This window comes from Indicator indicator, chromosome 22, assembly GCF_027791375.1.
Source record: "Indicator indicator isolate 239-I01 chromosome 22, UM_Iind_1.1, whole genome shotgun sequence".
NCBI lineage: Eukaryota > Metazoa > Chordata > Aves > Piciformes > Indicatoridae > Indicator > Indicator indicator.
This window is the reverse complement of record NC_072031.1, coordinates 5,354,275-5,379,892: the sequence shown is the minus strand read 5'-3', so window position 1 is coordinate 5,379,892 and position 25,618 is coordinate 5,354,275. Positions and strand designations below refer to the sequence as shown.

The 25,618-nt window shown below is 56.4% G+C and overlaps 3 protein-coding genes across 4 annotated transcripts; 1 reads left to right on the top strand and 2 right to left on the bottom strand.

Moving 5' to 3' along the window:
- Positions 1 to 153: 153 nt before the first annotated feature.
- ARHGDIG (Rho GDP dissociation inhibitor gamma) lies at positions 154 to 3,741 on the bottom strand. Of its 2 annotated transcripts, XM_054391108.1 has the most exons (6): positions 3,669 to 3,741; positions 2,391 to 2,573; positions 1,333 to 1,416; positions 1,179 to 1,255; positions 445 to 508; positions 154 to 353 (listed from the first exon to the last, which is right to left on the bottom strand). In XM_054391108.1, exons 1-6 carry the CDS (start codon positions 3,739 to 3,741, stop codon positions 154 to 156), a joined length of 681 nt encoding a protein of 226 aa, XP_054247083.1. The 2 variants fall into 2 exon arrangements, with proteins under 2 accessions (XP_054247083.1, XP_054247084.1); XM_054391109.1 differs by lacking the exon at positions 3,669 to 3,741 and having other exon boundaries at positions 154 to 229; positions 453 to 508; positions 2,391 to 2,568.
- A 1,980-nt stretch (positions 3,742 to 5,721) lies between these two features.
- Positions 5,722 to 9,736, top strand: RGS11 (regulator of G protein signaling 11). The gene is made up of 16 exons (XM_054391066.1): positions 5,722 to 5,818; positions 6,127 to 6,177; positions 6,266 to 6,372; positions 6,474 to 6,525; positions 6,609 to 6,667; positions 6,818 to 6,894; positions 6,999 to 7,080; positions 7,206 to 7,274; positions 7,886 to 7,915; positions 7,999 to 8,060; positions 8,311 to 8,424; positions 8,508 to 8,623; positions 9,044 to 9,131; positions 9,236 to 9,374; positions 9,454 to 9,536; positions 9,610 to 9,736. Exons 1-16 carry the CDS (start codon positions 5,722 to 5,724, stop codon positions 9,734 to 9,736), a joined length of 1,353 nt encoding a protein of 450 aa, XP_054247041.1.
- A 4,017-nt stretch (positions 9,737 to 13,753) lies between these two features.
- FAM234A (family with sequence similarity 234 member A) lies at positions 13,754 to 25,290 on the bottom strand. The gene is made up of 11 exons (XM_054391062.1): positions 25,026 to 25,290; positions 23,860 to 23,976; positions 23,488 to 23,670; positions 19,956 to 20,086; positions 17,549 to 17,678; positions 16,996 to 17,134; positions 16,228 to 16,368; positions 15,754 to 15,832; positions 15,173 to 15,325; positions 14,271 to 14,373; positions 13,754 to 14,116 (listed from the first exon to the last, which is right to left on the bottom strand). The coding sequence occupies exons 1-11, from the start codon at positions 25,288 to 25,290 to the stop codon at positions 13,905 to 13,907; spliced, it is 1,653 nt and encodes a 550-aa protein (XP_054247037.1). The 3' UTR covers positions 13,754 to 13,904.
- Positions 25,291 to 25,618: the final 328 nt, after the last annotated feature.

Sequence of the window (25,618 nt, the reverse complement as noted above, 5' to 3'; positions counted from 1 at the left end):
CAAAGACCACAGCCGCGGGCACCCGCTCACCAAGGAATCCCCACAGCCCCCCACGCAACCCAGGCAAGCGCAGCGGTGCCAGCGAGGAGTCCCCCAGGCTGGCAGACACCGTGGCCCCGAGCCGGCAGGGAGGAACAGGGGTGAGGTGGGGGGTCAGTCCTCCCAGGCCTTCTTTATGCAGAGGCCCCACTCCCAGGAGAGGTGCTCTGTCTTGTCATCATCGGTGACAAGGGAGCGCACGCGGTAGCTGCCCCGTGCCAGCCAGCCCCGCGGTGCCTCCTCCGCCGGCGTCACCACCTCATACTCCTCAGCCCGCGGCGCATAGCTGCCCACCATGAAGATGTCACGGTCCACTGGGAGAGAAGGGGAGAGGAGGGCTGGCTGAGTGAGACCAGGGTGGCATGGATGCCACCACCACACTCCCCGCACCCCAACCCCACTCACCAGGCCGGCCCCGGCGGTAGGTGAGGTGCAGGCACCGCAGCCCACAGACAATCTCCCTGTTCACCTGTGGGCAGAAGGCAGGGGGGGCATGGGTAGATGTCCAGCAGCATGGTGCCACCACTGCTGCCCTGAGGATGTCTGGCCTTGGAGTGGCACCCACAACTAAAGCCCTTTCCTGAACCCACCCAGGAGATTGAGCTTCTTGGTAAGGGCTGGGCAGCATCAAGGGCTGCAGGAACCCCCAAAAGGGGCAAGGACTCCAAAACGGTAGGAACACCACACACCTGCCCAAGAGGGGCAGAGACCTCCAGGGACTTCTGAGAAAGACAGAAACCAGGCAGGGCTGGGACCTCTGAAAGAGGCATGGACCTTGAGGTGGCAGAAGCCCTCAAAAGGGGCAAGGACCATGGATGGCATCACCCTGGTGATGCTGGGGACAGTAAGGCTTTCCAGGGTGGAAAGGACACAGGAGAACAGGGACCCGAGTGGTCAGGGACATCGGGCTGAGCAGGGGGGCCCTTAAAAGGGGCACAGACCCCAGGAACAAGGGGCAGAGAGCAGACATCTCAAGCTGGCAGGGAGCCTGGGGCAGCAGAGACTGATAGGTAAGTCAGGGACATGTGGGAAAAGGGACCCATGGGGAGCAGAGACCTCTAGGGGCAGGGACTCCAAGGTATGAGAGCAGCAGGGCCATGCCCAGCCAATGGGGACAGGGCACCACGCACCCAACTCACCCTGAAGGACACCTTCACCCTGTAGTCCACTCCCTCCTTCAGCACAAAGGCCTGGCCCTGGAGCACCTCCAGGTCTCCTGCACAGGGAAATGGCCCATCAGCCCAGCACCCTTCTCCTCGTCCTCCTCCTCCCACAGGTACCCTCACCACTCACCTGTAAGGTCCATGGTGATGGGTCCAGGAGCCTGCTCACACATCAGGGTGAGCTTTGTCACTTGCACGTTGGGAATGCTGGCATCTAGGAACAAGTGGCAGGGCACAAACTTAACCCACCCGTGTCCAGCCCCTTGGAACTGGCACCTCCATCCCAGCACAGCTGGAGGGGGCTGCCCATGCCACCTGTAATGATACAATGGGTCACAATATCCAGAGAGGGGCTCTTACGAGCCAGAGTGTGCTGGGTGGTCCAGGCAGGAGGCATCTCAGGTCAGCCCTAGCACTGGCATCAACACCTTTGGGGTAGGACCACGTTCAATGGCCCCAGCCACAGCTACCTCCTGGGGTTGAGGTGAGATGATCCCTGGCTCAGGAGCAGCTCAGGGTCGGTGGGGAGGAGGAGGCAGCACATGCAAGCAAAGACATCCAGCCCAACCTACACTCCCTCAGCAGCCTGCACCCCACCAACCTGCACATTTTCCCCCTAGGCTGCACACCCACCATCAGGCACCCCTCTGGCTTGCACGCATCTCACCAGCTGGCACATCCCCCCCCAAGCTCCCTGCACCCACTAGGGTGCTGGACCCATGGAGCTCCCCTCCCCAGCTCAGGCACTGCAGGTACCAAGGGCAGCACCAGGTTGGGGTGGCTGCTGTGGAAGAGGGGGCACTGTCTGGGCACCCAGAGTCATGCCACCACGGGCCCTGCAGCTGTTCACTTTGTCTGTCATCCCAATGAATTTCCCGGTCCCTTGTAGCTGTTCCTATGGAAACTGCAGTGGTGATCCCATATCCATGGCAACCGGGGTCCCCAGGCAGCCATCACCCTCTCAGGGGGATGCCAGGGTCCCCACACAGGTGGGAGGCACGGGCAGCACCCACAGGGAATGCCAGCTAGGATGTGTCCTCCCTGCTGGGGATGCTCTGCAGTGCTGGGGAAGCCTGAGCTCCCTGCACCCACAGAGGCTGCATCACCTGCACCCCAATGTTACCAGGGTGCTGGGGTGCCAGGGTGCTGGGGTGGATGCCAAGCCTGGCAGGCAGCCCCCAGCCTTACCCAGGACAGCAGGAATGGCACCCAGCAGAGCCTGCTTGTACTTCCGCAGGCTCTCATCACCCGGGTCCAGTTCCTGGATCTCCTGCAGGCTCTTCTTCTCCGGTGTCTTATACGCCAGGGCCACGTCGGCATCCTCCTCCTCCTCCAACGACAGCGTCACCCCCTCCTTGTCAGCCATGATGTCTGCAGGGGACAGGCAGTGGCAGTCCTGGGGACACCCAGGGGACACCCCCACCCCCTGACAGGCAGGCACTGGTGGGCTGGCAGTGGTTGAGCTGGCAGATGCCATGGATAGGTGTGGGCAATACCCCGTGGGCAATACCCCATGGGCAACTGAGTTGTCCCCCTTCTTGGGGCTGTGGGGACACCACCAGGCTCTGTGTCACCAGGGCCTAGTGGCACATCTGAGACCTGAGGCGTTGCCACCAGCTGCATTTCCACGCCAGTCACGGAGCAAGGCAAGCTGGTGCCTGTGTGGTATGCACAGTCTGGAGGGGGTGTTTGCAGCCCACCATGGCCCACGTGCCTTTTGCATCCTGTCACCCAGAGAGGTCCTTGTCACCACCCCACAGCCCCCTTCAATCCTGCTGGGTAGCCACCAGCCCCATCTACCACCCTAAACCCAAACTGCCAGTGGCTGCAGAGATCAAAAAGCAGCTCTGAGGCAAATGGTGGATCTTGTGGGTACCAGGCAGTGGGGGGCACAAGGGTGGGTGATGTCTCCACAGCCCCTGTCTCTGCCTTGACTGCTGCTTTGTCCCCCCATATCCATCACCCTTCTGACTCCAAGTCCTGAGCTCCTCAAAGCCCTTGGAAACCCCATCCCTGAGGACACACAGGGGGCACAGTCTGGGGTAGGGGCCACAGGGCCAGCTGTGTGGATCCCCAGGGTAGCAGTGGTGACCAGGGCACAGAGCGGTGGCCTTGCTGCACCCCTGGGTGCACCCTGGCAAAGGCCCCTGCAACCCTGGCAGTGTGTGGCACCCAGCCACGCTGGCTCCAAGCTCAGGGATGCATCTATCCAGGGGCTCTCCCAGCCCCACAAGGGTGACAGGACAGGGTGACACGTGCTGGGTGCCACAGAATAAGCCACCCCGTGGCAGGGGCGGCTGGGAGGGCTTCCCCTACCCCACGCTATGCTCTGTCCCCCGGGGCCTGGGGCAACACTCGCTCACGAACGCCCTGGGTGCCCGGGGTGCCGCTCACCTGTTGGAGACCCAGGGCGATGCTCCCCCCTCTCCCGGGGCACCCCGGCGATACCCTCTCACCGCTACTCACCTCGGTAGCACAGCGCCAGCCAGAGCAGCTCCAGCAGCTGCCCGCCGGCCTCGCACACATCCAGGCCGAGCATGGCTGCGCCGGCCCAGCGTCCCCGGGGCCGGGCGGGGCGGCCGCTACCGGGGCCGGGGCGCGGCTCTGCCGGTGTCGGCGGCTCCTCTGGGGCCAGCGGCCGTGCTCCTCTCGCCCGCTGCCGCCGAGCTCGCCGATGCCGGCTGCTCCGCTCCTGCCCCAGTCCCGCTACTCCCCCGCTGCGCTCCCCGGCGCTGCCCGGCGGGGCGGCGGCGGCGGCGGCTCCCGCAGACGCGGCGGCTCCGTTGCCCGCCCCCGCCCGCCCCCGCCCCTCGGCGCCGGGCGGCTCCAGCCCCGCCGCTCATGGGCGGCGAGACTGCAGTGAGCTCATCGGCCGTGCGTGCCCGCCCCGCGCTGCCCGCGCACTGCCCGCTCCCTGCCTGTAACCCCCAACGTAATGCCCGCACTTCACCCTGCACTGCTCGCACCCTGAATGCGCTACCCACACGCTGACCGCAACCTGCCCGTACCCTGCCTGTACCCTGCCCGTGATGTCCGCACCCGGCCTGTAACCCCAATGCACTGCCCGCACTTCACCCTGCAGTACCTACACGCTGCTCGCACCCTGCCCGCGCCCGGTCCGCACTGCCCACACCCTGTGTGCTGCTTGCCCACATCCTGCCAGCACTTTGCCCACGCTGCCCACAAGCCCTCAAGAACCCTGCCGGTACCCTCAATGCACTGCCCGCACCCTGCCCGCACACTGCCCGCTCAGCCGCTGCAACAGCTACAGTGGTTCCCCCTTGTGCCTACACCGGGCAGCCACTGGTTCTCCCCGGGGCCAGCCCTACGCTTTCCCGGCCCGGTGCACAGCCACGGTCCCGAGCGGTGCGGGGTCGGAGTAACTCGGTCAGTGCAGCCCAGCGGGCAGGGCGAGGGCCGGTGCCGGGTTCCGGGGTCGAGACTCGGTGGTGCCCGGCGCAGGGCGGGGCGAGGCCGGGGGCGGGGCCCGGGACGGGGCCGGGCGGGGCCGGGCGGGGCCGGGATGAGCGGCGCCGCTCGGGGCGCGCTCCGGCGATGACCATCGGCGGCCCCCGCGGCCGGTTCCCGCGCCTCCAGATGCCCTGTCTGCGTAAGGTGAGCCAGGACCGGCCCACGAACGGCTGGCACCGCGCCGGGACCGGGCGCTGTGGGCAACAGAGGCGGCCCGGACGACGGGCACCGATACCCTGGGGACCGCGGGGACCGGACACTGGGACTGCAGGGACCGGGGACGGGACACTGAGGCTGTGGAGACTGGGCACTAGCCCTCTGGGGACCGGGAGCCAGGCACTGGGACTGTGGGACCAGGCACAGGCACTGCACTGGGCAATGCAGGCATCGGGCACTGGGCACCACCGGGGGCACGGGCGTCGGGATCGCCGGGCACCGGCAGCACACAGTGCCCGGAGTGACAGCGGCACTACCCCGGCACCGCTCCGCTGGGACACCCACGGGCAGTGCTCCGGAGCTGCGGGGTCAACCCGTGCCCTCCGGCCCAGGCTGCCGCTCCAGCGCCAAAGATGACCCAGGAATGCCCGGCGGCTGGGTGCCCCAGATCGGGCTGCAGGATGCCTGGCTGGCCCTGCTCCAGGCACAGGGTGATGAGGTACGGCTACGGGGTGCCAGGCTGTGCCCGGGCTGAGCACAGGGTGCCCTGCGTTGGGGTGGGGGGTGCCACGTTGTGTCTAAGCTGGGCATAGGGTTCCCTGTGTCTGGCTGAGGGTGCCAGGCTGTGCCTGAAACTAGCACAGAGTACCCTGGGCTGGGGCAAGGGAAGTCAGGGTTTCCCTGGGCTGGGCACAGGCTGCCTTGGGTCTGGGCAAGGGAAGATAGGCTATCCCTGAGCTGGGCACAGAGTGCCCCAGGTCCAGCTGCGGGGTGCCAAGCTGTCCCCAGGTTGATCACAGGGTCCCCTGGGTTGGGGTGGGGGGAGCCATGCCATGCCCAGGCCTGGCGTGCCCAGATGAGGGGGCTGAGTATGGTGGGCATTGCCTGGCAGATGGAGAGAATGATCGTCAGCATGCAGGACCCCGACATGGGCATCAAGATGAGGAACCAGCGCCTGCTCATCACTGTCATCCCCCATGCCATGACAGGTGGGTCCCTGAGGTGGAGTGGAAGAGGTTGGTGGGTGCTCTCTGGGTGGCCCTAGCACTGCACCCAGCCCTGTGGCACCCCATGCTGCTTGCCTCCCCGCACTCGCGGGTGTTCAGCACTGCAGCTGGGATCAATTATGCATCGGCTGAGCAGGGCGGGCACTCGCCAGGGCAGGCAGCCCAGCATGTCCTTGGCAGGGCCCTCATCACCCTGCGTGACCCCACCATGCCGTGCCAGGATGCCCAGCCTCTGCACCTCCCTGTACCCAGTCTGGAGGAACCCCAGCTAATGCTTTCTCGGTCCCCAGGGAATGACATCGTGGAGTGGCTCATCCAGAAGTACGGCATCTCCGAGGAGGGTGAGTGCCCTGGCACGGGCAGTTGTCACTGGGGGGGCAGCCGGGGCTGCTAAGCCACCATACCGCCCCCTGCTGCTGCTCCCCCCAGAGTCGCTGCACCTTGGAAACCTGATTGTGAAGCATGGCTACATCTACCCCCTCAGAGACCCCCGCAGCCTGGTGCTGCGGGCAGATGACTCACCCTACCGCTTCCAGGTACACTCCACCCGTGGCATGGGCACTGCTCTGGGCTTGGTGCTCCCCTGGCTTGGCACTGTGGCACCACATGGTGTGTGCCTCACCTCTTTCCCCCACAGACCCCCTATTTCTGGACCAGCACCAAATGGCCAGCCACAGAGCTAGATTATGGTAGGTGCCACTGTGCCACTGGCACCAGCAAGGGCTGCAGCCCCTTCCTGACCCACCTTGAGATGCCACCACTCCTCTTGCAGCCATTTACCTGGCCAAGAAAAACATCCGCAAGCAGGGTGACCTAATTGAGCACGAGAAGGTGAGTGGTGCCCTCCCCATGCCTGTGATGAGCTGGAGGGTCTCAGCTCACCCATGGGGGTGCAGGGGCAGCAATGGCACCCTGAGCCAGACAAGAGGACAGCTGGCATGCTGTGCCCACCTGGGTGACGCGGCTGCTGCTGCTCTCTAGGACAACTACAACCTCCTGCACAAGCGGATCAACCACACATGGGACTTCGTGGTGATGCAGGCACGAGAGCAGCTCCGGTGAGTGTGGGCATGGCCCTGCTGCACCCCACTGGGGATGGAGCACCCTCAGGTGCCAGGGAAGGCAGGGTGCCAGCACCTCCCCACTGCCTTTGCATGGGCAGGGCAGCCAAACAGCGGAGGAAGGGCGACCGCATCGTCATCGACTGCCAGGAGCAGGCCTACTGGCTCGTCAACCGGCCCCCGGTGAGGATGGGCTGAGGGAGTGAGGGGTGCTGGGCTCGTGGGTGCAGCCCTGGGCACAGGCCTGGCACTTGGCACAGCGCAGGCCCAGAGGGTCCCATCAGCCCCCAGCATGATTCTTATTGCAGCCAGGAGCCCCCAATGTGCTGGAGCAGGGTCCCGAGCGCAGGAACAGTCACACCACCCGTGTCCAGCTGGTAAGCGGGGGCACAGGCACCCCTGGGGCTGCCAGTGGGCACAGGATACAGCCACCTGTGTGTGCCCAGCTGCCCCAGTGGGTGCCTGGCCATCCCCCACTAGGCCATGCCCACATTGGAGCGAAGCCCATCTCTGCTAACATCTGTGTGTCCCAGCTGAGCTGGGCAGTCCACATGTGTCACCCATGCTCCTGCCACCTCTCTGTGCCAGCACCCTAATCCCTGTGGGAACCCTATGTTGGGCCCTTCCCTGTGTCATGATCCCACTAACACTGCCCTGGTGCCCCCTGCCCCAGGCTCTCCTCACTAACTACCTGCTTTCTCTTCTCTGCACCATGTTCCATGTCCTCTGCCCACGTAAGTGTCACTAACCTGGGGCTGTTGCCATGCTGGGGTCGGGGGGGTCAATACCAGGCTTCTGCCCTGGGCTGTGACGGCTGAGCTAGAAGTGGGTGGGGATGGGCCGGAGACCACAGGCATGGTCACAGGGTGCCAGGGCAAGGAGGGGTACTGGATGCTTGGGTCCCTGCCCAAGGTGGCAATGGCAGGGCTGGTGGGCATGATGCCCTGGCCCTACCGTGTCCTGACCCGACTCTGTGCATCTCTTGCAGACCAAGAACATGGATTACTACAAGCGGGAGGTGAGTGGGCTGGGGACTGGGGGTGGCTTCTGGGGACAGGGGCTGCCGGGCACCCTTGATGCCTGCCCTGTGTGCGGCCCCAGATCGAGTACTGCAGGAAGGCCATGGCCAGGACCAGAGTGAAGTCCTCCATCTGCCTCGAGGGGTGAGTGGCCAGTGGCTGCCCTGGCTGTGGGAAGGATCTCTGTTGGGGCGTGGGGGCACCTGCGCCCCTGCAGCCAGCCGCTGGCATGGCATCACCCATGCTGCCATCACCCTTGATGGGGAGCAGATGCTGAGCACCCCCCACCATCCTCCCACCATGTCCCCATGGCTGCTGGGGCTGGTGGCAGTGGTGAGCTGGTGGTGGTGGTGAGCTGGTGGCCCTGGCCAGCCCCAGCTGCCGCTCCTGGCAGGTACATCAAGTTCAATGAGCAGTACGTGCCTCATGACCCCATCATGTCTGGCTGCCTGCCCAGCAACCCCTGGATTACAGATGACACCACGTACTGGGCCATGAATGCCCCCACGTAAGCACTCATCCTCCCCCACCAGCACCCCACCCCACGGGAAAGCTGCCCACTGCCCACCCCAACAGCAGTGTTGCCCTCAGGGTGCCAACCCCCACGAAGCTGCGTGTGGAGCGCTGGGGCTTCAACTTCAGCGAGCTCCTCATGGACCCTCTGGGCCGGGCGCAGCTCCTTGAATTCCTCAAGAAGGAGTTCAGCGGTGAGCAGTCCCAGCTCTGCATCCCCTCACCCACTGCTCCATCCCAGCACCCCCACACCCACAGTCACCTCCTGGTGCCCCCAACTCACTACCCTGGCCCAGCACCCCCAGACCCACCCCCATGGCCCAGTACCACCTAATCCATTGTGCCGTCCTGGCAACACCAAACCCACTGCCCCATCCTGGCAACCTCAAAGCTACCATGACATCCCAGGACCCCTCGACCAACCAATCCTGGCAGCCCTTGACCCACTAGCACATCCTTGCACTCCTTGACCCACTGCCGTGTCGCAGCATTCCTGGACCTACCACCCACTGCAGCAGCTGGCTCCATCTTAGGCTCAGCTGGCTGAGCTGTGAGCCAGCAGTGATGGCCTGGGGGCCTCACCCCATCCTCAACACTGTGTCCCCCCTCCCCAGCTGAGAACCTGAGCTTCTGGGAGGCATGTGAGGAGCTGCGCTATGGGGAGCAGTCTCGCATCGATGAGATTGTGGACTCTATCTACCAGTGAGTGCTAACGTGGTGAGGGGTTGGGGTTTGGTGGGGACCAAGCCACCATGGTGCTACATGCTGCTGAGGAACTGGATGCTCACCAGCAGCTGACTCCCCAGGCAGTTCCTGGCTCCTGGGGCCACGCGCTGGGTGAACATTGACAGCAAGACCATGGAGAGGACACTGGAAGGCATCAAGACTCCCCATCGCTACGTGATGGATGATGCCCAGATGCACATCTACATGCTGATGAAGAAGGTAGGGGAAAGCAGAGCTGGGCCGGGCTGGGCTGTGCAGGGCAGGTTTGGGCAGGAGCCTGATGCCTCTGCTCTCCTAGGACTCCTACCCACGGTTCCTCAAGTCAGACCTCTACAAGAACCTCCTGGCCGAGGCCATCATCCCTCCAGAGACCAAGAAGCAGCGGTGAGAGCAGGGGATGCCGACCGGGGTGGTGGTGTGGTCCCCACCAGCGCTGACCCCACTCTGCCCACAGGGTTTTCCCCTTTATGCGCAAGCAGCGGCACTCCAGCCCCAGCCCAGCACTGCTCCTGCCCGCGGGTGACACTGAGGAGAGGAGCAAGAGCCCAGCAGCAGCCCCTGTCCCCGAAGAGGAGAGCTGAGGGCCCTGGACTCCTGCCAGCACGGGAGACCCCTTGGGCTCAGTCACAGTCCCCCCAGCACACCCCGGCCCTGCCGGCAGTAGCACTGAAGGAGAGAAGCCATATGCCCCCCTGGCAAGCTGTCAGGGCCGAGCTGGTCCCCAAGCAGCCCCAGCTCACATCCCCCCACCCACCTCACCCTCAGGGACCCTGCACCCAGCCGGCCTGGTGCTGGGTCCCTGCCTCCTCCCACCCCCCAAGCACAAGACAATAAAGCCCCCGTAGGGGAACACTGTGGCTCCTGTGGTTTTCAGGGAGGGGTGACCAGGGCAAGGGGTGCACCTGGTGGTGGGGCTGGATTTTACCCTATCCTCCCTTCCTGGGCTGGCAGCACCCTGTCTTCTGCCTGCAGCACCCAGCAAGGGTACAGACCCCAGGGATGTGTGCCCATGGCACAGCCACCACACATGGCTCTGATTGCTCCAAGAGGCTCCTGGTACAGCTGAGCTGGCACACAGGGCACTCAGTTGCCCTGCTGTCACTGGTGTGCCCGCATACAGCCCCCAGGGAGGACAAAAAGGCCTTTTGAGGTGAGCCAGAGGTGCCACAGGTCACCGTGCCTGGGATGCAAGGGTATGGGCAGGCAGGGAGTGGGGCTGGCAGCTGGGCCACTCTGCCTGCCCATGGCCATTAATCTGACCAGAGGTCGAGGATGGCACTGCAGGATTATTCCCTGCCAGGGAGCCAAGCCCAGCTGGGGGAGGATTAATGCTGTGGTTATATAAAGGAGAGGGGGGCTGGTGCTCACCAGCACTCAGCCTTGGACCCCAGGGACAGAGCAGGCAGGGGGTATACCCAGCATGCAGCAGACTAAGTGGTGCCAGCCCTCACCCTGTGCAACGGTGTGTGGCCACTTGGGCTGCTCAGGACTGTGGCATCCTGCCCTGTGCTGCTGCAGAGCTGGGGACCCTGGCATTGTGCAAGCAGATTTCTCAGCTCAGTGCTGGGGCACAGAGGGGTCGTGGGGCAGAGGAAGCTGCAGGAGCCTCAGTCACAGGATGGAGCTTGGGAGCCCAGTGCTGGCAGCCACCAGGCAGTGACAGATGGTCCCATGCTCCAGGAGAGAGCGCCTGCCACGCAGCTCCCTCCGGCTTGATTCCAGTCCAAGCCCCGGCATGGGATTTTCATGCTGATGGACTGCAGCAGGAACCCAGGGTGTAAAACCAGGTCACAGAGCCCCGGGTGGGGGGCTGGGCTGGCCCAGCCTGGTTATCTAACTGTAGCCTCCCGCCACACTCCCATCTCTGTCACCTGCTTTAAGGCAGAGCCAGACCAGCTCAGCCATCAAAGCATCACCAGGACACCTGGATCCTTCCCATAAAGAAGGGTTCCTGCCTTCAAGAAGCCACACAAAAAGGCTGCCAAAAAAACCTCCCCAAGTCCTGCATAACCTCAGCTGCAACAAGCAAAGCCAGGCACCATTTACAAACAATGCAAAAGAGGATTTATTGGAACCATCCCAGTTAGACCAAGTCCTACAGGGCACAATTTGCAATAAGTTAAAGATCCAAACCAAACAGTCTTAGTGTCAAAAACCACACCAACACGTGACACAGTGATAGATGCCATCATCACCCATCTGAGTTATTGAATCAAGGCACAAAGTCATTCATTAAATACAGCAAAAAACAAACCAATGATGCAGAGAAAGAAGCTGGAAAGAAGGACTTGTTTTGTTAGGAAGGTGCTGGTTTGGCACTGATGCATTTAATTGAGCTGCCACAGGGAAATCTGTGTTTCCAAAGTCTCTGGAAACATGAATGGACAATTCAAAGCCAGAAAAGCGTCCCCAAAGCCAAAAACCCAGCTCTCCTGAAGAAACATTCAGTGTGCCTAAAGGTCAGGACTGGGTGGGGACTGGAAGAGGCAGAGTGTTAACACAGCAGGCTCATGGTGAGGGCACGGCCTGGGCACCTTGCTCCCTGCCAGGGAAAGCTTGGTGGGATAGAATCCACACCAATGTTCAGGTCAGACCTGCACCTAAAGCTGGGGCTCCCACTGTCCAGATCTCTGTTCTGCCAGGGTTCCCACTACCCAGCACTCTGTTCTGCCCTGGCGAGCTGAATCTGGCCCTCACAGCTCACTCCTCAGGTGAGCCAAGAGGTGACTAGAGCCAGAAGACACAGCACAAGAGCCTCCCTGCACCCCCAGACTCCCCCAGAAATCAGCTTGGAAGGAGAACAGAGGGGGAAATCCAACATTTTGCATCCAGGGTGCTTTGGAGGTTGTGAAGTGCTCTCCTGGGAGAATCCCCAGCTTCCTGCATAGCCTGGATGGCCCAGGACTCAGTTCTTCCAGCAGCACTCTCATTCCATACAGCTCCCTTGACTGCCCAAGCTATGGGTCACAGGCAGAGGGCACCCTTTGGGTCACAACCAGGCCAGTTGGAAGCAGGAGATAAGGGTCCAGCCAGACCACTGATGTTGCAGCTCATTTTGCTGCACAAGTGGGAGAGCTGAAGCTGTGTGCGTGCCCTGGGTGATATCAGCTGCTCAAGCCAGGAGCTGCCCTGCAGCAGGTGAAAGCTCAGCATCACCAGAAGTGATGCCCAATCTTACCCAAACTGATACCCAGCCACAAGTTCCTCATCTTACAATATTTTCACACACCCCGAGCTGAGACTAGGTAAGGGAAGGAGGAACTGGCCAAGCCCCCTCCCAGCACTACCAAACTTGAGAGGTTATTTCTGCCCACCAGTTAGGGGTGGGAGGAAGCACAGCCCAGCAGTGCAGGGCCAGGGCTCATGTCCCAGCATGGCTGCTGTGGGCACTGCAGTTCTCAGGACTGAGCAGCTGATACAAACCATTTTCCAGGCTTTCCACCTTGTTTCTACAGCTCCCACTGGTGCCCACCGAAGAACGGAGCAGAGCAAATGTGCCACAGTACCAAAGTGACCAGGGGAAACATCAGTCTCACCCAGCAATCTGTCCCATTCCCTCAGGCTACCAGGCTGGACAGAGAACAGCTCTTGCAGATCCTCACCCAGCACCACTCCAGTTCCCACGGCAGGGAGGCAGTGCAGAGGTCTCTTGTAAGGTGTGCTGCAAAAAGGCCTTGTGTGGTTTCCCTGCACAGCTCATGTCCATCTTGCAGCCTGACCACTTCCTGGCAGAGGGGATAACACTTGGAGAAGGCTCCAAGGCAGATGCAAGGCTGGATGAGTGTTTGCAGGGCAGCTGGCACTGCCACTCAGGTACAGACCTTCCCAGTGCAGCAAGCCCAGGAAAGGTTAAAGTGTAATTATACTCTGAAAAAATGTTCTAGATCCTCTGGCACCTCAGAACCAGCATGAGAGGTGGTGTCTGTACCAGCAGGGGTGAGCCAGCCTGGGAATCAGGATGGTTTCCAGATCACCTACAATCACATTTGGGGCAAAGAGGAGCACTGATGCTAACTCAAGGTGGGAGACCAGCTCCCATTCTGTGTCACCAATGCTGCACAGCCTGTCTGAAAAAGCAGCAGAGACAGACACAGGTAGGCTGGTGACTACTGAGTAGGGCCCATGGGGCTCTTCTGAGGAGAAGAAACCATTTTTTAAGTAGAATGACACTTTACCCTGCACTCTGCTGGCCCAGGTGACCCCCAGCCACATCATCTCCACCACGGCTGGGGTCTACCACTACACCTCTCTCCATGACTGCCAAAGCAGGGGCCCAAACCCACGAGAAGAGCAACTGCAGATCCACCCGCAGCCAAGTGCCTCTGCCACAGCCAGGAGAGCTGACTCAGGAAGGAAATCTAACATCACACATCCAAGCTCCACTTCTCACACAAGCACCCAAGAAATCAGTATCTCCGGCATCCCCAGCGAGCACGTGTTCTGCTGCAGCACAGCTGAGCCAGCGCAGCTCTGCGGGCACAGAAGGACAGAGGGGGAAGCCCTCCTCCCCGAGCTGACAACACTTCAGTTGTGGCCAAGCACTGAAGTCCCATCAGATCTGAGGATGGATGTACTGGCAGCTGCCCCTCACAGCCTGGGCATCCCCAGACACTGGAGGTGTTTCCCTGCCAGCCATGCTTTGGTTTGTGGATGGAGAAAGGCAGCTTGACTCCGTGAGCTGGGCTGGCAGGGGAGAGGCAGCCTGGAGATGCCCGGCCCAGGGTGGCCTCTCCCCATTCCTTGGCAGGCTCAGGCTCGGCTCTGGAATCGCATCCTGTAGAGGCGGTCCCGGACGTACTGCTCGCTGTCCACAGCCACCTGGTTCAGCCAGATCACCCTGCTCTCAGAGACATCCTCCTTCAGCTTCCTCTTCATCAGAGACACAGGCCCCGGCTCCTCGCTGGCCTGAGGGCCCCTCAGCAGCACGTAGCAGGCATGGCGGCTCCGCTCGAAGAGTGCAGCTGGAATGCAGAGCAGAGGGAAAAGCCCAGCCTCAGGTCTCTGTGTTCAGACTGGCCACCAGACTCAACACCATGCACCCAGAGCCCAGGAGGTACCAGATGGCCAGAGGCCTCCTGCACCATCTCGCGGGAGGGCTGGGAGAAGAGGACTTACCTTCAAAGGCAATCACTTGCTCTGTGCTATTGCGGAGCTCCAACAGGACATTCGTGTAGGAAGGATGGAAAAGATACAGCTTCTGGAGAGGAGCTCTGGATCTCTGCAACCAAAAGGACTCCATCAGGACAGGGACCCACATGTCATCGCAGAGCCAATGCCAGCACCAGGCTCAGCTGCTGCCCATGTTCCACAGAATACATCCAGTGAGGTACCTATCTAGGTTGGCCCAACTCACCGCAGTTCTTACTGCTGTGTGCCTTCCTCCCACCCTGAGCTCCCCACACAGAGCAGCTCTGTCTGCTACAGGCAGGAGACAGATTTTTGCCTTAGGGCTGGTGGAGCCAGTGAGGAAAGTCCAGGAAGCTCAGCTGGTACCTGGGCATGCTCCAAGACACAACCTGTCACCGAGGCTGCCTGCCTCAGTTCCGCAGCTGTGCTCTGCATCCAGGCTGCCAGGGACAGCCCTGGGACATCACTATGTGCAGTACTGCCACAGAAGGCTCCCAGTCAAACAGCAGCAACACCAGAGGTACCAAACCTGCAGCCTCTCACGTCCCCTACAGCCCCACACCAAGGCAGGGCTCTGGGCAGCGCTCTGACTTTGCTCATACAGCCACTACTTAGCAAAGCTGAGGATGACAAAAGCTGCTGTGCCACCACCAGGTGCTAGCAGGGACACTGCTACAGATGTTGTGAGGGCCCAGTAGAGACCAGACCACATGCAGAGATCTGCCTGCTTCTAGCAGACCAGACTGGTCAGCAACCACAAAGGCAGTGCAGGAGGCTGCAGTGTCAGTGGCATGGACAGATGTCAGTGTGAATCCTGGGAGAAGGTGGCAGCTCCACTCAGTTCTGGCCCAGAGTCTGGAGAAGAGCAACCACTCAGCAGCACTTCTCACCGTTTCGTTCCCTGGTGCCTGGTATTCACCCCAGATGAGGAAGGCAGACCGGTGATCAGCAGTAGAAAGTGTGGCTGGCCCAGGGCTCTCTGCTCTCGAGTTCAGCTTCAGGTCCCACTGGACTGCACCAGAGCCACTCTCAACAATCATAACCTAGCAGGGAGGAATGAAAAGGAACTCAAATCAAAGAGCTCTAACAAGCCATGAGAGAGAAGTCAAGTCAGCTGTCTCTCTACCACACTGTCTATGGGAACAAGTTTCTGACACATGGGAAGATGAGGAGACACTTCAAGCTGAGCATCACAGAGCTGTGAGGCCTGGGGCAGGCCACGTCAGAGCACAGTCACAAGTTCTGCAGCTATTTCAAGGGGTTCAGAGCTCCGTCACTGAAGCCTCTTGCTGAGAAGAGAATTAAAGTGCCTGAGCTGCCTTCAATAACCTGTTGAAAGAGATCCTTTCCCAGCCTAAAGCTTCCTAAATTCAGCCAGAGGGAACACATCCCCCCAGCTGTCCTCGCCTCAGTGCCTGCTTGAGCTGCGACACGCAGAGAGAAGGGAAATTAAAAGGAAGAGATTTCAAACCTTCTTCCTGTTGGGGCTGATTTCACTCTCAAGGACAATACCAAGAACATCAGGTTTGAAGTAACCAAGCAGCGGCTCCCTAAGGGACAGAAAGAAAGGGGAGAGATCAAAACACACCCTGATGGCCTGGGGACACCTTGTTCCTTCAGAGCAGCCTCAATCCTCCCACCACCCCCAGGAAGAGACTTGACTGCTGTATTAGGTGAGCCTGGTACCCCTCCCAAGCCTGAGCCCAGTCCTAGAACGGCCACATCATGGCAGGCACAGGTGAAGAATCACAGCTTTGGGCTCCTCCAGTTTGAAGCAGCACCTGATATTTGCTAGTAGAGGCCACAACACACTAAGCAAGGTGCAGATGTGACCACAGAGCAGGATCAGCAGGATCCTGTGTTTGAAATTAAGAAAACAAAACAGCAGCTGGGAGGACACTGTCAGCCTGGCAATGCCAGCCCTGCCCCAGATGGGTAACACTACCTCACAACGTGGGACACGTTGAGGCTCCACACACTCTGGAGGCTGCGTGTGCTGATCAGTGTGGCCATCTCCGAGCTCACAACCAAGATGTTCTCCTGTGTCTGCCCAGGGATCTTTGTCAGGTAACGAATGTCTGCAGAGCTGAACAAGGACACAAAATGATTACCTGAGAGCCCTGGGGCTGTTGAGCCTGGAGAAGAGCAGCCCCAGAAGGGATCTGAGCAATCTTCAGCAAGAGATAAAGGCTGGGGGGCAAGAGAATGCATCCAGACTCTTGTCAGTGGTGCCCACGGACAGGATAAGGGGCAATGGGCACAAACTGGATCCCAGGAGGTTCCACCTGAACCTAAGGAGAAACCTCTTTGATGTGAGGGTGCTGGAGCCTGGGAGCAGGCTGCCCAGAGAGGTTGTGGAGTCTCCTCTGGAGAGATCCCAAACTCGCCTGGCCATTGTGATCCTGGGCAACTGCAATTGGTGGATGATCTCCAGAGGTCCTTCCATGCTGTGATTCTGTGATTATGCTTTCTAGACTGTGGATGGTTTCATTTGGGGGTTTTGGTTTTGCCCCTGCACAGTAAACACAAATAGGAAACCCAGCCTGGCTTCCCTCCTTTCCTGTGAAACTCTGACCAGGCCATCAACATCATCCCTCTCCCCAAGCTTTGGCTCTGCTCCTAATCCAAAAGTGAGGTAGCCAGTGAAGAGCAAAGCCACAGCAGCCAAGCTGTCAGGAACACCAGTGCCCTCCACCCCACCACCACCTCACACCTGAGAAGGGAGAAGCGGTGTGTGGCATGGTCAATGTTCTTCTCCCACTGAGGATCTTGCTCAAGGCCAGGAAGCTTCATTTCCATCCCAGTTGCTGCACTGTAGAGATCTTTCAGGGAATATGCATAGAGAGAGTTCTCTGTGCAAAAAAGAAAGTGAGAATGAGGGAGCTGAGTTGTCCTGCCCTTCCTCTGAACTCTCCAGAGCTGGCAGATGAACTGTATTTTTAGGGCTTGCATCACAGAATTGTAGTGGTATTTTGAGACTCCAGCCTGCTTTTGAATGCTTTTAACATCTTATCTCCTCATAATCCAACTGTTCCACAGTAATCATTTGCTATAAATGACTATTTAAACCTTACATTCTCAACCTTTTTCAAATGAAATTACCACAGTATGCAACAATCCCTGGCTCAAGCAGAATTCCCCCCCTTCCCTGAATGTCCTTGAATAGCTCTTTGGCAGGTGAAAGCACGACCCAGCCTTTCAGAAGGCAAAGCCCTCTTTCAGACAAGTGATTCCACTCTGCAGGCTGGCCCCAAACACGACTGTACCTGTATAGAAAAGGAAGTATGAGGAGGAAACCAGGTCCAGCCTCACATAGTGAGCTTGGCCATCCACATCCAGGCTGCCAGGGGAGCCAATCTGTTTGCCAGTTTTTCCTGAATGGATGAAGGTCTTAATCTACACAGGGAAGGTATTAAAAAAATAGAAAGGTTAAAGCTGCACCATGCTGCCACTGTTCCAGCTCAGGGGCTTGCCACAGCTTCTGAGCAGCTGGTACTGAACAGCAGCTGAATGGGAAGAACACAGGCTTGGATGAAAAGTCTCTCCCTGGTTTTGGAGGTGTGGGCATGGGTTGGATGCCCCCTTTGCTGTGAATACTTCTGCAAGCTTGAAAACCACTCTGAGCACAGCCACAGATTTTACTGTCTCTGCCAAGCCCTCTCTGCAGGCTGGCACTGAGGGACAGCAAGCCCCAGCTCTGCTCAGGACAGCAAAGATCAATTCAAGCCTATTGAGCAGTGACAGTGATAGAGAGGACTGAAGAGCAGAAACAAAGCAGCATTTGGAGACAGAGAGAAACCTGTCTTCACATGGTAGCTCTGCTAAATATTTCAAGTGTCCTAATCTAGACCTCCCAAAGCTGACATGAGATCAAGAAGAAAAAAAGAGCTGACAGGTTTCTTTATATTCTTTGTGGAGGGCAACAGAATCCAATAAAACATTTCATCCAGGAGAAAAAAGGCTGAAATCAAGATGAGATTCAAATGTCTGGGTAACAGGCATGGCCTGGGGAGAGCAATGCACACCAGGAAAAAGAGAAACACCAGGCAGCATCCACCAGAGATGCTGAGTCAGGCAGGAACCCTCCCCTCTTCCTTCAGAGGCAGGGATTAGGAAAGAGAAGGAAACAGTTGTTCTTAAAGTGCATCTGGAGAGTCTGGTTGGTGAATAAGAGATAGAGTTTGCTGAGGAGGATGAGGAAAATACTGGAAAGGGAGAGCACCATGTCCACCAGCTGTTCCCAGTCTCCTGCACTGGGAGGAGACACATACCAGCTCTGGCAGAGAGCTTCACCTTGCCCTGGTTCAGCAGCTGCCCTGGGACAGTCACAGTTCACACAGTGAGTTAGAATACAAACCAGTTTACTCAGAGTGCTGCTTCACACCTCTGTGTGCTGCTTCAGACCACCGTGCCCTGAATAACATCTTCTGTACCCAAACTGTTCCTGCTGAAGCTTGCAGCAGGCAGGGGTCAATGAGACTCTCAGAAAAAGCTGCCTTCTAAATCCCCTGCACACAGACCCTTCCCCACAGGCTGCTCTAAGCTCTGCAGCAGTGTGATGCAACATTCAGCTTCAGTCCTTGTTAGCAACAAAGCTAATTCACTGCAGGGCTGAATCTCCCTTTTGAGGCTGCCTTTCCCCAGGCTGCAGACCTCCTCTTGGGCTCCCTGTGGCCCTGTGTGATTTCTCAGAAGAGAATGTATTGTTACTGAAGTTGACAGAGTGCTGGCCAAATCCAGAGGGAGGAAGGGATTCCATACCAAGATAGCTAGAGAAAGTAAATGGAAAACAAATCCAAAGGCAGTCTTGCAGAACAGAGACCACATTCAAACATTTCTTGTCTGCCTCAGATTGAAGAAAGTCTTGAGATAATTGGGGTAGCAGAAGCAAAGAGGAAAGAAAACAGAAGAGAAATGTAGGAGTGGATAGAATTTCTGATGACTCTGGCAACAACAAAGCCTTGGACAGTGGAACCCTGTTTGCTTATGGAGGACTCTGGTATGAAGACACAGGGCTCCCACCCCTCCCATCAGACTGGCAGGGAACTGTAGCTTTAAACAGGACAGACTGTGCATGCAGATGATGCTGTACCACTCACACAGGGATGCAGATGTTTTCTATAAAAATACTTTTAGCTACATGACTTTACCCCTCTAAGCCATGGGAAAAGCAACGTCAGAAGGGAAATAACACAACTGGCAGCAACTTCACCAAGTGAACCCCGGTCAGAATTACCCAGCACAGCAACACCAGGAAGAGAGCTGGGCAAAGCAGACCACAGGCAGTGCTATGAGAGGCATCAGGAAAAGGCAGGGGTGGCACAGAAGTGCTGGCTGTCAGCCATGCTTTGATATGAGAGCCAAACATGTCAGGGTTTGTTGCCTTCCACTTCTCTGAGCAGAGCCCCAGAAAAGCACAAGCTCACCCCACCCAGGCTCCCTCCAGGAGCCCTGGCTGACAAGGGGCAGAGATTCCTGAGTAGTTTTTCTCTTTTTTTTTTTTTTTTTAAGCCATAACACTTGCAGGGTGGGAAAGAACCTACCCTAAGCCCACAGAAATAAATCAGAGGCCTTTGGATTCTTCCTCTTAGAAGGCAAGATGGAAATGAATAGCACTGCTGCCAGCCGCTGTGGTTTGGCCACTGGTTTTACCACAGCCTCATGGTGACATACCTTATCTCCTGTAGTGATGAAGATGATCAGGTCCTGAACTCCATCACTATCCACATCTGGAATCACTGACACAGGAGTCAGCACAGTGTAATTAGCTCCAAAGTCACTGGACTGCCTCCACTGAACTTCCCCTGGAAGACAGTTATTGGGAAACGTTCACTAACTGCACTAGCTTGAGAGGCTTTCACCACATGGCTCCTGCAAGTGTTTGCAGCAGCCAGCCATGTACAGCCCATCAGCACCTCAAACCAGGCACATTTATGCTCAGTGAGGCACTCTGGAGCATTTCAAACGAGTCCCAGTATCCACAGTTTCAACTTCTATTGGAAAGTAATTCCAGCTGCCTGCACAAACACACCCAAACCTCCCAGGTTAGATCAACCCACAGGGCACAAGGACAAGCTGCTCTGCAGGTCAGGACACAGTGAATCCTCATTGTGATCTAAAACCTTGTTGCCTTGTATTTAAATTTGAACAGACATCTGAAGACCATAAAGCAGACACACTCTGAGCACAGTCTTGAAGCTACTCATAACAAAACCATTTTTTGTTGCAACTTGCCTCCTGCAGATGTGCCTTTAGATGTTCAGCCACAACTGAGTTCCCATCCCACCCCTCCCTTCTTCAAAGAACATGCACAGCACATTCAAACTTGTTTGTAACTAGATGTAGTAAAGCTTTGGCTTTTAAAACTGGTGTTTGTGTGTGTGTGTGGAGTTTCCCTTCAAGAGCTCCAAGATAGGTGGGTGACTACTTCACACCCTCTGCCCAGGGCTGCTGGCCACTTTTCAGTCACTGCCCAGTGGAATTTGGTGAGGTGCAGGGAGACCACTGGGAGTTCTGCTTTTGAAGGAAGAGATAAGTGATAAGTAGGAGCTCAGAGGGGAAATGCTTACCCTCCCCTTTAAGCAGGATCACAGACAGCAATTACCATTTCAGGAATGCATCTGCTCTTTGTCAGGAGAGCAGTGGCACTGCAGGCCAAGAAATTACTACCTTACCCTGCCTGCTATCATTTAAGGCAGGCTGCATTACCAGCAGGATTTCTCCAAAGCTTTCACTGAAACACTGGAAAAAATACTTGGATTTGTTACTATGACAACAGATGTGAAGCAGAAGATTGCCCTTAGGAAATCATGGGAAGGCAGAGAATTTTATCCCTGATGAAAACAGAGAGGCAAAGGAAGGAGAGGACTGAAGTTTTCAGTAACTATACTCTTGAGCACAGCCCAAAGCTACCCCAGGAAGACCAGGCTGATGGAATCTGCATGCCAGCACACAGGGCTCTGCTCCTTGCTGCTCAGACAGTGGATGTAGCTTTGGAGGAAGCACATCATCCTCTTAAAAGAGCAGTCTGACTTAACAGGGAGACAGATCCAACACAAAGTTTTCATGCTCTAACACCTGCTCCTGAAATCAACCCCACCCTGCTCCAACAACAGGAGATAGGAAGACCCTGTCTGACATCCTTCTGGATGTCATAGTGCCTCCTCAGAGCAGCAGGTCACAGCAGAAGCAAGGCAACAGAAGCCAAGATGGAAATTAGACAAGTGCCCAGACAGCTCATCTCACCTGGGTGAAAGGCTGGGCTCTTTTTGCTCCAAAAGGAAAAATAAAACTGTGATTTACATGACTGAGTTCAGCTATCAAGAGGATGCAGAGACTTTTCTCCCTGACAGACATTCTTCAAGTTGGATTTCTCGTTTATTTGGTGATTTCTCTCACAGAAGCAATTTCATACAAGTGATCATTGTGGACCCCTTTCTGCCCTATCCTTTAGGAGATCAGAACAGGGCTCACAACACAGGCTGCTGGAGAATAAGGATATGAGGGGTGGTGTAACACAACACAGCTGTCCTCTTCCTTGAGACTCTGCTTCTGGCCCTAGCAGAGATGGAGTATGTAGCTACACAGACTTTTGCTTTGACCTGAAACAGCTAATCTTAAGCTATTGTGTCCCAGTTTGCTTGTAAGATAAACATGCAGGAATGTCAGATGTCCCACACAAACAGAATCCTGCCCTCCCACCCTTTCTTTATTGTTTGCTCAGGTCATTTCTTCTGGAGGCAAGCCTTAGCATAACTTGAACCGATAGGAACATTCTATCAGCATTTAAAGATCAAAACCACATCAGCAGCTTTCAGATGATAATCTGCCTGCTTCTCCTTCAGTCTTCCTACAGGCAGAGGCTGGGCAACCTGAGAGCCCTGGAAACTCACCAATCCTCCACCTGGATGAATCATCAAGAACTAAAGGTTGCTCTGACTGCTGTTTCTAGCACAATGTGATCTAACTCAGAGTTTGCCACTTTAAATACCATTTAGCCTATTTAAATACATTTTTATTCTGCTCTGTCCTCCTAACCCCCAGTAAAAGAACTATGCTAAGAAAACCCTTTCAACCTACTTAATCACACAAAGGTATCAAATATGTCAGTTTCTGGGTTATTCACTTTTGTATCTGAAGCAATTTTTCATCTCATGCTTTTTAATTTATCCATGGAACATTTCCTTACCGCATTGTTGCTGTGCCCTGGGGCTTAGCCTGGTTCCCTCTCTCCATGCTTCTGCAATTTCTTTACTGCTGTCTTTAGTTACATGCCTTTGGCTCAGCAGTCACCTGTCTACACTTTGACCTAAAAGCAACCACTTCATTAATAGTCTATAAATAACCTGTGCTAAAGCCTACTGATGAGGGTACTAAGCCATCTGAGTTGGTACAGAAGCTTTCCAGCTCTCTGCTCTACACTTCCATCTGCACTGCAAATTGAAACCTACACTGGCTTTTCCTCAATTTCTCTTGCAGGGTGTGAGGGGTTCAACACCAGATACAAACAGGATTCTAGATATGTTGTTTTCCCTTGGGAAAAGAAGCATTGTTTAGAACCTTGGAAAAAGTGTCTCCCCAACTAGAAATTATTTCAGGCTTCACCAGTGAGGAAGGTTCAACATGCAATCGATGGAGCGCTGCCACTCTTGGTCCTCACCAGGACAGGTTAGATGATGATTAATTTCTTCATCTGTAGGTTCATAAATGAAGGTGGCTTTCCAGAGGAACCAGGAAAAATCCTGGACTACTGAAACTGTTGAGTCCTTAACCTAAGTGCTCTCCTTGATGACTTCAGCATCACAGACCCTTGAACTCCCACTCCTCTTGCTGCTGCAGGCACTCGCACGCAAGAGACTGAGAAGCACTGCAGGTGTAGGTTTGTGGTCAATCCCTGAGATAGGAAGTGACACTCACAGCTAGTGACTGCTTCTCCTGCTTCGAAAGCTGTTGAAATGCTGATCTTGTAATATAGCTGCTGGCATAAAGCACCAGAGCAGAGGCCAGCCTTTGAACAGAGGCTGAGAGAGCAGACATTTCCCAGCGGCCCAGCAGAAGGTTCTCCAGAGAACAAAACCCCTGCACCCATTGTTCATGGACCACCAAGTTATGTCACACTGACATCCCCAGCCTCCGAGGTCTGAAGGTCACCAGGTGAGGTGAGCAAGCAGCAGCATCCCTCGTGTGGCAGCAGGCCCCTGCTCACCTGTCTGCAGACTGACTGCCGTGAGAGATGTTGGCTTCCCCACAACCAGGCAAGCCCCAGCCCCGCCGAGCTGCTGGTTGCCACACTGCAGCCACTCCACGTCCTCAGCAGCAGGCCTCTCCCACAGCACTCTGCCATTGGTGCCAGACACAGCAGCCAGGAAGGCACATGGAGAAGGCAGACCTGAGGAGAAGAGGAGTCAGAGGGACCTTTGCTGCTCTGGGCCACCCAAGAGCTGGGATTCACCCAGGTCCTCTCCCCACCCAGCTAACCTGGTTTTCTCCCCCAGACCCACAGCAGCCTCACAAATTACAGCTGAAAGAGCAATAACAGCCCTTTTACTGCAATGTTTTCTGTTTCTGGAGCAGCTACCTTCATCCAGACAGGATCTGTTAAAGCTGCCACTGCCGTTGCCAGCTTTGAAAGCGAAGATGACATCTTGCACTTTGTCTTCATTCACGTCTTCTATAGCAAGAAACTGGTAGGCCCCTGGAAGAGAAGACAAGCCAGGCACTGGTGAGGATTGCCTCAACTAACAGCAGAGCTGGCTGGAGCACAGCACAAATTCCTCGAGACCTACTCACTGCCTCCATCTCTGACAGCGTAGCATGAGGACAAATTGGCTTTGATGTTTAAAAAAAGCCATCTACATGAGGACAAGGACTGGAAGTTAGTGAAAAGGACATTTTAAACTTGCTGTCCCCCAGAGGATTTCTCTTTTTTTAAAGCCAAGCAGCTGGAATTTGAACTATGTTAAACAAAGAACCAGAGTTGGTGTGGGGTTGCTAATCCCAAAATACACAAATAAACAAACCCAAACTTATGAAACCCAGCCCCAAATATTCCATCTTTCTCATTCCCAGCTAAAACCAGCCTTCTACAGCTCAGAGCAGCAGAACTTGTGATTTCTGTACCCCTGCTCAAAGCTCAGTCCCCACTGGTGAGTATTGGCCCTGCATTTACAGCACAAGCAGCACACTCCCTCTGCATGTAGGACTAACAGAAAGCTCTCCCAGAAGCAAAGGCTGAGCCACCAGGGAGCAGTACCCAGGTTAAAGAAACAACCAAAGCAGCTATAAATATCTGCAGTTTATCAAAACCAACAAGATGCAATTCCTCTTCTTCCATTCCTGCTAGCCAGAGAGGAAAGTCAGGAAGCCATACTGGCAGAGAGAATACCTAACTGTCCCCATATCTCAGCTCAGACTTCAAGGGAACATCTTACAGCCCAAACTCCAACAAAGATTTGCTCCTCCACAGCCTTCCCCAGGTTGTTTTCCCAAACGAGGTCAGCCTGCTACCTCGTCAGAGCTTCAGAGCAGCCTCTCATTTCCCCACTAGATCCTGTAAACACCTCCTGGAAGGCCACTCCAATTATGACGGGCCACTGCTTATCCAGGTCAGGTATTCAGAGCTCTTGCTCCCAAGGGCAGCATCCCTGCAGACCTGGCTCCAGGTCTTAAGCAGAGGTCCACAACCCAAAGTGGTGGCACATGAAGGAAAAGGACTCTTGGTAAGCGCTTGTTTTGCAAGCTCACCTGCACTGTCGTAGTTTTGGAACCAGGTTCTCTCTGAAACTGGCCTCTCTGGGCAAGGGATGATGAAGGAGAAGGCAAAGACGATGATCAGACACAGGAACAAGGAGACGAAGAAGGCAGCTGTGCGCCACCGGGACAGCCGGGACAGCCGTGGTGACTGCTTGATGATAATTCTTCTCTCCACAGAGTTCTCATGGTTCTCCTGAGCTTTTGCATCCTCAGTCTTCAGAGGGTGGATCTCAGCTTCTGAGTCTTTGTTATCCATGGCAGCTCATTCATCCGTATTCAGACAGCCTCCTGCCCTTCACCTGGGAACAATGGGGAGAGAGGTTAGAACAGATGTGGGGATACATCCAAAAACCCATCAAAATCTGCTGTTACCTCCTGATGCTCACGCTGGAAATGGGAAGCGAGCAACCACTGAATTGCCACTGAGCTGGTGTGTCAGTGTGAGCTGAAATTCCCCCCCCACCGACAATAACCAGGCTAGCCCAGTCTGGAAGCAAATGAAAAGCTGTATTTACAAGCAGATGAAATGCAATGAATATGTACAAATATACAAAATTCACAACATTTACAAATATATACAATCA

What these genes read in the sequence shown, in the direction of transcription:
- RGS11 (XM_054391066.1), top strand. Translation starts at nt 5,722, where the DNA reads ATGGAGAGAATGATCGTCAGCATGCAGGACCCCGACATGGGCATCAAG. An exon ending in TCCTCCATCTGCCTCGAGGG is followed by an intron (nt 8,061 to 8,310) that starts GTGAGTGGCCAG and finishes CGCTCCTGGCAG; the next exon opens with GTACATCAAGTTCAATGAGC. An exon ending in TCTACATGCTGATGAAGAAG is followed by an intron (nt 9,375 to 9,453) that starts GTAGGGGAAAGC and finishes CTGCTCTCCTAG; the next exon opens with GACTCCTACCCACGGTTCCT.
- ARHGDIG (XM_054391108.1), bottom strand. Translation starts at nt 3,741, where the DNA reads ATGCTCGGCCTGGATGTGTGCGAGGCCGGCGGGCAGCTGCTGGAGCTG. An exon ending in GCTGGCGCTGTGCTACCGAG is followed by an intron (nt 2,574 to 3,668) that starts GTGAGTAGCGGT and finishes TGTCCCCTGCAG; the next exon opens with ACATCATGGCTGACAAGGAG. An exon ending in CATCACCATGGACCTTACAG is followed by an intron (nt 1,256 to 1,332) that starts GTGAGTGGTGAG and finishes TTCCCTGTGCAG; the next exon opens with GAGACCTGGAGGTGCTCCAG.
- FAM234A (XM_054391062.1), bottom strand. Translation starts at nt 25,290, where the DNA reads ATGGATAACAAAGACTCAGAAGCTGAGATCCACCCTCTGAAGACTGAG. An exon ending in TCATCACTACAGGAGATAAG is followed by an intron (nt 17,679 to 19,955) that starts GTATGTCACCAT and finishes TTCCCTGTGTAG; the next exon opens with ATTAAGACCTTCATCCATTC. An exon ending in CACCGCTTCTCCCTTCTCAG is followed by an intron (nt 16,369 to 16,995) that starts GTGTGAGGTGGT and finishes GTCCTTGTTCAG; the next exon opens with CTCTGCAGACATTCGTTACC.